At 38.0% G+C, this 11146-nt stretch overlaps 1 protein-coding gene across 1 annotated transcript; it reads right to left on the bottom strand.

Moving 5' to 3' along the window:
• Positions 1 to 5622: 5622 nt before the first annotated feature.
• On the bottom strand, positions 5623 to 6120 carry LOC127093717 (uncharacterized). The gene has a single exon (XM_051032628.1). It carries the CDS (start codon positions 6118 to 6120, stop codon positions 5623 to 5625), a length of 498 nt encoding a protein of 165 aa, XP_050888585.1.
• Positions 6121 to 11146: the final 5026 nt, after the last annotated feature.

Here is an 11146-nt window from a genome sequence, read left to right as displayed (position 1 = left end):
CTTTTTTTCATGCGCTCCTTTGAGCACGCTTTTTGCCAACCTCAATTCTTATAGATAAGTGCTTTATTTTACTTCTCAAATTTTTTTCATTCTTTTTTTTTCTTGAAGTTTCACAACTATATTTTTTTTCATCCGCACTTATCTAGTTCTTACCGGTGTCCCAACACCAAATTTAGAATTTTCCACATATCAACACTCAACAACACTTATCCGAGCAAGGTAAGGTAGTGTTTAGGCTTACGGTTATTTACAGCGGTTCATAACAAACAAAAAGGGAATATGACTTGAATTGGATAAACGAAGGGTAATATTGATTGGTTGGTTGGAAAGGCTCGGGGTTAAAACAAAGAAGTGTCTTAATGTGTACATGTGTGTTATGAAATTCCAATATCTACTTACGCAAACTCAGAGTGACAGGGACATACCTGAAAATCTCTCATGATGATAAGTGTTTGGCTCTTTATGATTCTCACCATGTTTGATATAGCATACAGGTTTCCAAGATACCTCTTAATGTGATGTAGCTTCGTCTTCGCTTCGAGTACAGAGTATTACTGTATAGTCCAGTGACAGAAAATCGCATCTGATTATTCACTTCAGCAGTATCATCTTTCGGGGGTTTCCGGGAGAGCAAGTAAAGGGGTGTGTCTTTCATCCAATCGCTCCAAGCGTCATCATTCATCCGGCATGAATACCCTCTATTTGTAACACACAAAATACCATAAAACTAATTAAATAAATAATACACAATCAGAAAAATGACATAAAAATAATGCTGAAAGTAATTAGCAGTGTTGGAAATGCTTATCCTCACAGGGTCAGGAAGGGCCATGATAAACTGACTAGAACTTATCAAAGCATAATAATCAGAGATTTGGGATATCATACCTTGCTGAACTAGAGCGTTCATGTCCAGCTTATTCTTACCTGACACTGGTGTCTCATTCAGTGCAGCAGGGTCATAACCAAAATGGCGGGCTATCTGTGTGACTATTCCCCCAATGGAGATTCCCTACTGAGCAGCTCTTCCCACTCTACCGAGGTAATCAGCTGCAAATGTTGCAACGCTCACAGCAACCCTGTTTGCCATGGCAAACAGAAAGAATGGCTCCCTCTAGGTAGCCACACAGGTATTATCACCCCTACCGAATGGTGTGAAAGCCAGTACCTTCTGAGCGTAGCAGAAACAGGGGTTCTGAATGTCAGATGCTTTAGGCCCCTTTGCCACATAATGGGTTTGACCCGTGATGGCCAACCAAAAAGTTTTAGCATCAAAGCTATCCGAAACGGCTCTGGGGCCATACAGGGGTAAACGGAGGATCTCACCTAGCTGCTCAACCGTCAACTCATGGTCAACATTATATAACCTGAAATGTATAGTGCCACCATAGTACACCGTGGTACCTGTCCATCCCTTCTTCAGCTTAAACTCAATAGTGCTAAAATATTCTAAAGTAATACGCTCAAATGTAGGTGCCTCACAGTGCATAAATTCAAGCATGCCTAGCACATGAAACATTCTATCCAATTCCTCATACAAACTCAATTGAGTTAGAGTGTCAGAGCATAAATACTTCGTTGGTGTTATCTTACGCTTGACGTGAGATGAGTAACGCCTCTCATGCTCCGGGTTGTCGAAAATGATGTCGTGAGAGTTTGGATGGCGAATGGCCCTTTTCTGAGGCCTTGACGGCTCAGCCTCCGTTTGCTTTCCCTTAACAATTCGTCTAGGCGGTATAGTTGGTCTTTGCAAAAAAAAATTAAGCAAAAATAAAGTATGGAGTTAGGAGAAAAGATTATCGTGTACTTATAGAGGACGGAGAATGAAGCAACTTTCGTGAAGTGAGTCGGTGATTTGGACGGTTTATGGTGGTAAAGGAATGAGCTTTGATGGTGGAAGTTATGGAGAAAAATGAAAAGTAATGGAGGAAGAAGGAGGGTTAAGTGAGAAAGAGAGAGAAAAGTGATAAAAAAATCTAATTAATAGGATTGATGATGAGTTAAAGTGGTGTTTATTGGTGAAAAATCTGAGTGAGGACCACAAAAATTGGATTTGGAAATTCAAAAAAATTGCCCCACGTTGCCTGACACAGGTTGTGTCCCGTGACACGGGCGGCCGTGTCAGGGTTCTGTTTTCCACTCTCTTTACAGTATGGATGACGCGAGTCATGTTAGCTGACACAGGCGGTCGTGTCAGCCTACTGGAAAACTCAATCGTCCTGATGGGCATTACCTGACACGAGCACCTGTGTCAGGACCCTGTTTTTTGCCAAAAATTTCATATTTTCCATCTGTCTCTCCTTGCTCTTCTAGCAAACTGTATTATATTGGTTGGGTTCAAACCTCTCCTTCAGTCCTATGCGATTATTGCACGAACCTACAAACAAACAAAAATGAACCACACCAAAACAATTGAAATCGTTAGAATTAAGCAACATGGGTTGCCTCCCATGAAGCGTTGCATTTAACATCGCATGGCTCGACAGTCGTCCCTCTTATCCTTTGAGACGAACATTGTCTATCAAACCACTCTCCTTCCCTTTGTAAAAATGTTTCAATCTTTGTTCGTTCACCTTAAATGTGTCCCCGTTACTTTGATTTTTAAGTTCTATTGCTCCCTGGGGAAATACTCTGTGAACCAAAAACGGACCAGACCATTTCGATTTCAACTTTCCTGGAAAGAGTTTTAACCTGGAATTGAACAAGAGTACCAATTGCCCCTCCACAAACTCCTTTCTTTGGATCTTCTGATCATGCCATTTTTTGTCTTCTCCTTATAGAGTTTGGCATTCTCATAAGCTTGATTCCTAAACTCTTCTAGCTCATGTAGTTGAAGAATTCGGGATTCACTAGCTTTGGCAAGATCATAATTTAAGAATTTGGAAGCCCAAAATGCTTCGTGCTCCGACTCGAGTGACAAGCTTTACCATAAACTAACTAATAGGGGGACATTCTTATAGGCGTTTTGAATGTCGTTCTGTATGCCCATAGTGCATCTTCCAGCTTCATTGCCTAGTCTTTTCGAGATGCGTAAACAGTCTTTTCCAAGATTTACTTTATCTGCCTGTTTGACACTTCGACCTGGCCACTCGTTTGAGGGTGATATGGGGTGGCGATCTTATGTTTAACATTATATTTCTTCAGCATATTTTCCATCAGTTTGTTTAAGAAATGAGTACCTTCATCACTGATAAATGCTCTCGGCACTCCAAATCTCAAGAAAATATTATTCTTCAGAAAAGTCACTATCACTCTAGAATCATTAGTGGGCAATGTCACTGCTTCCACCCACTTTGATACATAGTCCACTGCTACCAAGATGTAATTCTTTCCAAATGAGGGTGGAAACGGTCCCGTGAAGACTATTCCCCACACATCAAACAATCCGACTTCCAGCATAGCATTCTGCGGAATTTGATTTCTCTTAGAAATATTGTTTGTTCTTTGACATCTGTCGCACCCCTTGACTATGTCTTGGGCATCTTTGAACAATGTGGGCCAATATAGACCCGACTAAAGGACTTTAGCATCTGTTCTGTCACCACTGAAGTGTCCTCTATAATCTGAGTCATGACAAGCTCTAAGCACATCCCTTTGTTCCTCCTTCGGGACGCATCTTCTGACTAGCCCATCTACTCCTCTCTTGTATAGGAATGGGTCATCCCACAATTAGAACCTGCAATCATGAACAAAAATTTTCTTCTTGTTAAAATCAAAATCATTAGGGATTACACCACCTACCAAATAATTTGCATAGTCTGCAAACCACGGGATACCAATGACAGCTAGGATGTGCGTCATCAGCAAACTCATCCTTTATTGGTCTCTTATCCTTCGTTTCTTCAATTGGCGACATTTGAGACAAATGATCAGCTACGGTGTTTTCACATCCCCTTTTGTCCCTAGTGTCCATATCAAATTCTTAGAGGAGCAAGATCCACCTCAGAAGCCTTGGCTTAGAATCCTATTTTGCAAAAAAATATTTCAAAGCAGTATGGTCAGTATAAACGACAACCTTCAATCCTAACAGGTATTGCCGGAATTTGTCAAATGCATAAATCACGCCCAACAACTCTTTCTCAGTAGTTGCATAGTTCATTTGTGCAGGGTTCAACACATAACTAGCATAGTAAATAACATGCAACAACTTCTCTCTTCGCTGTCCTAGAGCTGCCCCTATACCAATATCACTAGCATCACACATGATCTCAAACGGAAGAGACCAATCTGGGGCAATAACAATCGGTACTGATACTAATTTGTTTTTCAATGTCTCAAAAGTTGTGGTGCATTCTTCATTGAACGCAAAAGCCTTATCCTTGACTAATATAGTGGTCAACGGTTTGGCTAATTTAGAGAAATCTCTTATGAACCTGCGGTAAAAACCTGTGTGTCCTAAGAAACTCTTGATGCCTTTCTCGTTAACCGGAGGCGGGAGTTTAGGTATCACTTCCCCTTTTGCTTGGTCGACTTCAATTCCCTTGTAGGAAATTTTGTGACCCAAGACTATTCCTTCTCACACCATGAAATGACATTTCTCCCAGTTCATAATCAAATTTGTTTTCTGGCACTTGTATAAAACAAGAGAAAGGTTAGTTAAACAGTTATCAAACGAGGATCCAAAGACCGAAAAGTCATCCATGAACACTTCCATATGCTTTTCAAGCATGTCAGCGAAGATGGAAGTCATGCAACACTGGAAAGTGGCTGGAGCATTACACAACCCGAATGACATTCTTTTGTATGCAAATACACCATAAGGCATGTGAATGTTGTCTTCTCTTGGTCTTCCGGAGCAATAGCAATTGGATTATACTCGGAGTATCCATCTAGAAAACAGTAGCAGTTTTATCAACGAATGGCAACGGGAAGTGGTCCTTTCTAGTCGCGATGTTTAACCTCCTGTAGTCAATACACACACACCAACTTGTAACTGTCCTTGTAGGGATTAACTTATTCTTCTCGTTTCTTTTGATGGTGGTCCCTCCCTTTTTGGGGACCACATGCACCGGACTCACCCATGGGCTGTCAAATATAGGGTAGATAAGACTTGCGTCTAACAACTTCACCACTTCTTTCTGAACCACTTATTTCATTGATAGGTTAAGTCTTCTTTGAGGTTAGACCAACGGTTTGTGATCGTCTTCCATGAGAATTTTATGCATGCACATTGTAGGGCTAATACCTTTCAAGTCATCAATTGCCTATCGATAGCATTTTTGTATTTTTTTAGGACTTGGATAAGCTTTTCTTCTTGGATACTCTTGAGGCTCGAATTTATTATAGTCGGCCATTTACCTTCAGAATTGAGAAAGACATATTTAAGATTCTCGGGAAGTTGTTTCAACTTCGTCCCCTTCTTGGACTCTTTATTCTCCTCACATGATTGAGGTAATTGTAAATCTTCCCACCAGTGTGGTCGAGATCCTTTCTAAGGGGGTTGTGCGTCCATCATGGCCAACATTTCGGATTCCCCGTTGTCCACTTCTTTATCACCGTAAAAAATGGACAAACTCAACAATCTTTCTAAAGGTAATTGCGGTGCATTCGAAGGACTATCATATGTAATCACTTGATCCAGAACCTCTATAGTATGACTGGTACCAATATCATCTTTGTATTTCATGGTGTTTCAACATCAATTTTTAATCCCTCATCATAAACCTTCAAAGTCATAGTACCTTCCTCTATGTTGATCAAGCATCTTCTCGTCTCTAAAAATGGTGTCCCAAGAATGAGAGGAATCTCTTCATCCTCAGGCATTTCTAGAATCACGAAATCCATCGGGATTACAAACTTGTCAATTTTCACTAGAACATCTTCAACAATACCATAAGGTTTCTTAATCAAATGATCGGCGAATTGGAGTGTCATCCTGGTATCTTGCATAGCCCCTATACCCAGTTTCTTGTAAATGGATAACGACATGAGACTCACACTGGCTCCTAGATCAATAAGAGCCTTTTTAAATGACCTATCTCCGATGGTGCAAGGAATAGTGACAGCTCCTCGATCTTTCTTCTTCATCGGGATCTTCATACCTTGCGAAATAGAACTACAAGTTTCGGTTAGAATAATCGGGTTGGTGTCAATGGTACGCCTCTTAGAAATGATGTCCATCGTGAACTTGGTATAGGTAGGCATTTGTTCAAGTGCTTCCAAAAGCGGAATGTTGATTTCTAGCTTATTGAACAACTCCAGGAACTTCTCAAAGTTTTTCTCATGTTGTCCCTTTTTCTTGTTTCTAGTGGGAAAGGGAAGCTTAATGACCTACTTAGGTTCAGTGACTTTTTCTTTCACCACTTGTTCGATGCAACCAATTCTTCCCTCACAACTTCATTTTCTTTGATCTCAAGATCCACTTCAATCAATTGATCTTCATCTTCAACTGTCTCCTCAAGGACTTCATGAGGTTTACCGCTTCTTGTTGTCACAACACTAATATTATTATGCTCTCTAGGATTTGTCATAGTTGCACTAGGTAGAGCACCTTGTGCTTGAGAACTCAAGGCTAATTGTTGTGCTATTTGACCCATCCGAACTTCAAGATTTTTTATGGGTGCGGTAGTGTTTTTCTGATTATTTCTGGTTTCTTCATGGAATTAAACATTATGAGATGCCATTATTTCAATGACAATCTCCTAATCAGCTTTCTTAGGGGCTTGCTGTTGCTGCTGTTGTTGATATTGCATTTGGTATTGACCTTGTTGAGGAGCGTTCCCTTTCTGATATTTCCATGAGAAATTGGGACGATTCTTCTAACCTGGATTGTATGTGTTGGGATAGGGATTATTCTTCTTCAAAAATCTGATTTCCTCAACTTGTTGAGGAGTTGCAAAATAATACACTGTTTGGTGCGGTCCATTACAAATCTCACAACAGACAATAGGAGCAAGTTGGACTTGAGCTACCTGTTGGGTACCTATATTCATCGCCTTCAACTTTTTATCTACTTCGGGAGCGTTAATATCTTCTATACGGATTCTATTAGTTTCCAGCTTCAAATCGATAACCCCTTCCAGTTTACTTACACATCTTTCGTACAGCTCCAAGTGCTCATTAGTCGCAATTACTTGAATGATCTTTTTGATACTGGTGGCTGTTGAGAAATTGATTGAGCCATCGGTTGCGGTATCAATCAAATGTTTGGTCTTTATTTTGAGACCATTTACAACCATCTGCATCTGTTATGTTGGATCCATATTATGAGTTGGACAGGCTACCAGGACCCTTTTGAATCTCTTGTAGCGTCTCCCAAAGATTCCCCATCTTTCTGCTTAAAATTCAGAATTTCATACCTCTTCCTCAGAAAAACCAACGCTGGAAAATACTCATTCAGGAAACATTTTTCCATCTCTTCCCGAGATGTAATGCTACCGGCTGGGAGAGAATATAACCATTCTTCGGCTTCTTCCGCTAAAGTGAACGAGAACATTCTAAACTTCTTAGCTTCCTCTATGTGACCATCAATTTTGAGAGTGTTGCTCATGGTTAGAAACCTCTGCAAATGCTTGTTTGCACTTTCGTTTACCTTCTAGTGAAATGATTTCTTTCAAGTTGATTAATAGTACTTGGATGTAGCTAGAAATTAGCCACGTTCACTGGTTGGTTGACAACTGTTAATCTTGCAGTTGGTGCATTTTCGCTCTGGTAGTCACCCAACAGTCTTTCTGGTAGCGATGGGTTCTCCCCCATTATTTCGATCTCTCTCTCTCTAAACCTGAGTCTGAACCTGAATGAATGGAAGGTTGTTCTTCTTCTGATTCCAATCTTGCTAATCGAGCTTGTCTGAGTCTTGCAGGCAAAGTTCTTTCGATTTCTGCGTCAAAAGGAAAATCAGCTAAGGCCTTACCTCGCATACAAATATCAGACACAAATTAGTTAATAATGATCGAAATAAATAACTAAAGAAACAGAGAATAAATTTTAGTTGCAAAGCAACAAAATTTCAATTGAAATAAATTTAAACTTTATATTTGGCAGTCCCCGACAACGGCACCAAAAACTTGATCGGGAAAATAGCAAATCTACTATTTTTCCAATGTAGTGATAATAGGGACGTTTCCTAAATATCGATCTCGAGGACTGCGGAATAATATGAGTTTAAATTGTGATTCAATTCAACAAAAACAAGTGGTTTGAAGGTTTGGAGTAAGTCGCTTTCTAATTGAATTAGATAGAATACATAATATAGCTTTTACACAATTGATAAAATTATGCAAAGGATGTTGTATGATTATCTCCTGTAATGACCTTGAATGTATATCTTCTCAAACAGTTCAAAAATGAAATTACCAGATCTTAAACTTGTTTCCTCCTAAAACCTTAGAGGGAAACCTTTGGTCATTCATTCTAATCTCTAATTCCTTAGAGGATTATAATGAGTGACCATTTCCCTCTAAGGTTTTAGAAGGAAACAATTTTAAGATCTGGTAATTGCATTTTTGAACTGTTTGAGGAGATATACATTCAAGGTCATTACAAGAGATAATCATACACCATCCTTGGCATAATTTTATCAATTGTGTAAAAGCTATATTATGTATTCTATCTAATTCAATTAGAGATTGACTTACTCCAAACCTTCAAACCACTTGTTTTTGTTTAATTGAATCACAATTTAAACTCATATTACTGCGCAGTCCTCGAGATTGATATTTGGGAAACGTCCATATTATGAATACATTGGCAAAATAGTACACTTGCTATTTTCCCGATCATATACCTTTCACCATTAAATGATTGGGTTTGTTCAAAAGAATACTCTTATTAAAAAAAATATTTGAAGTCATCATCCTACTTCCATAGATGATTAGTTTTATAACTTGAGTTAGGCTCTGTTGCCACTTGTTGAATAAGATACTTCAAACACAAGAGAGTCCTACAATCTCCAAGAGTTTCCAATCGATATTTCGATTAACACAACTTTGAAGGTGAGAAGATATACACAAGATGGGGAGAGTTGAATTGTGTTGTGAAAGTTTACTTATTTTTCTTAAACCTGTTTCAAAACCTGAGATGTCAAGCTCAGATTCTGATCCAAGTAAGAGTCTGAGTCAGATCAGAATTTGACTTCAGAGTTTGTTATACTGCAGAAGTAAATAAAGACACATAAATATATCTTGGTTTCTCCCAATCTGAGAGTAGTTCAGTTCCCATGCAACACGATATATTTTGATTATAATCAAAAAATTACATTTTTCTCAATCAAACTATAAAGAGGCTTCTGCTCAATCCCTCAAGCAAGAGACTTCATTGCCTAAACAACATGTTCAGAAATTTCTTCTTAATCACACGAGAATAAACTTCTTGCTCAATTAAACCCTGAACGAGAATTCTTTCTCTTCCCTCAAGCATGAGACTTAAATGCTCAATCTAACCAGAAAGAGACTTCTTCTTCTACCCTCAAGCATGAGACTTCAATGCTCAATCATCAGAAATAGATTTCTTTGCTCAAGCACTCGGCAAGAGACTTATTTGCTCAATCACTCAGCAAGAGACTTCTTTGCTCAATCCAATAGAAGGAGACTTACTTTGAGCATAAAGGATAGAGTCTTCATATTCTCTTAAAAAGAGAGTATGGTATTAACCTTGTGTTTGTATTTGTGCTTCTTAGTTAAGCAGATACATAGAGGTGTTACATTTTTTAGCAGAATACAAATTGATTGTTCCTAAGTGTAGAAGAATTAAGTATTCATTATTTTTCTCTTCTTGCACATATTTTCTTCTTTGTTGTGTCTTTTTGTTCTGTTAATTTTCTTAATCATATTCACATATTCTTCCTTTAAGTCATGTGTGAATATGTCACATTCTACTCTCACACACTTAACCATTTTGGTTATATTTCTCATTTTGTGTGTGTTTCTTTCACATGTGTTTCTGTGTAACACAGTCTCTCTCTCAACCCATTTATGAACTGTTATCACAACCTTGTGAACTCAGTCATGTATTCTTCAACCCCCATTCATTCATTATGTGTATTCTATTGAATGTTTTCAATCTTCTTCTTATATAGACATTGATAATAGATCTGTTAAAGATTGAAACTACCCATGGTACAAGTAGCCGTTAAAGGTCTTTAGCCAAAGTACATAATGTTAACTATACACCCAACTAGTATAAAGACATTGGGAGGAGCAAAGTAGAGTTAAAAACAGTTGGAGAGATAAGATCATGACAATGTTACTTTTTGCTTGATTAGACATAAAGTAGTGTATCATTGTCACATGATCTACTTTAGATAACTTCTGACTTGAGACTTCTTGTAGACGTTTGTTGAAGCTTGTTATGAGTCACTATTATCTTTATACTTAAATTCCTGAATCAGATTCTTTTTATAGATATAGTTAAAGCATGTGATCAGAAGTTAAAGTAAGTCTTTAGAATCTGGTTGGAATGAGACTTCAGAGTCTTGAGTTCACAGGTTTTAAATTTGCCTTTATCAGAGTCTTGATAAGAACTAATCTGGATGAACACTTTCAGAGTTGTTGACTAGATATATACAAAATTCCTTTGAAGCAGAACCTTCAGAATTGATGATGAGGCTTGTTCATCAGTTGCAGAGTCATTCTTATGACAGAGTCTGCTTTCTTCAAACAACTCCAATCTTTAAAACCTTATTGATCTTTGAATTTCAAATAAGCTTAGTTTTATCATCTAAAATACTAGATTTGACTTTTTATAGTCTGAAGGCTTGGTTCTAATCCTTAAGATTCAGAACAACTTTATTTCTCTTTAATGATTCTTCTAAGTGATTAGCTTGATTTATATCAAGGTTAATGTCTTTTGATCCTGCATGCTTGAACAACCATTATTAAACCATATTGCTCTTTAAATACTTTGTTATCATCAAAACCTTTTAAGGGTATGAACAAATATTGTTCCAATAATCTCCCCTTTTTTGATGATGACAAACAAATTTATTTAAGAATAATGGTTGATGATTTAATTAACACATTCTAACATCAGAGTCCGAGGTTTGTAAGCTTCCCTTAAGTTAGACAGTTCATTAAGGTCAGGTTTGTAAGCTCCCCATAAGTATGATAGTCCATTAAGACGAGGTTTGTAAGCTACACTTAACTCATTATCTATGTTAATTGAATCTTATAATTATAATCAACAAATTATAACACCAGGGTCTGAGGTT

Source organism: Lathyrus oleraceus, chromosome 6 (assembly GCF_024323335.1).
Source record: "Lathyrus oleraceus cultivar Zhongwan6 chromosome 6, CAAS_Psat_ZW6_1.0, whole genome shotgun sequence".
Taxonomy (NCBI): Eukaryota; Viridiplantae; Streptophyta; class Magnoliopsida; order Fabales; family Fabaceae; genus Lathyrus; species Lathyrus oleraceus.
Note: the sequence above shows the minus strand (reverse complement) of the source record. Positions and strands in the feature narration are given on the sequence as shown.

Excerpts from the sequence above, each read along its gene's own strand:
- LOC127093717 (XM_051032628.1), bottom strand. The coding sequence starts at position 6,120 with ATGGACATCATTTCTAAGAGGCGTACCATTGACACCAACCCGATTATT.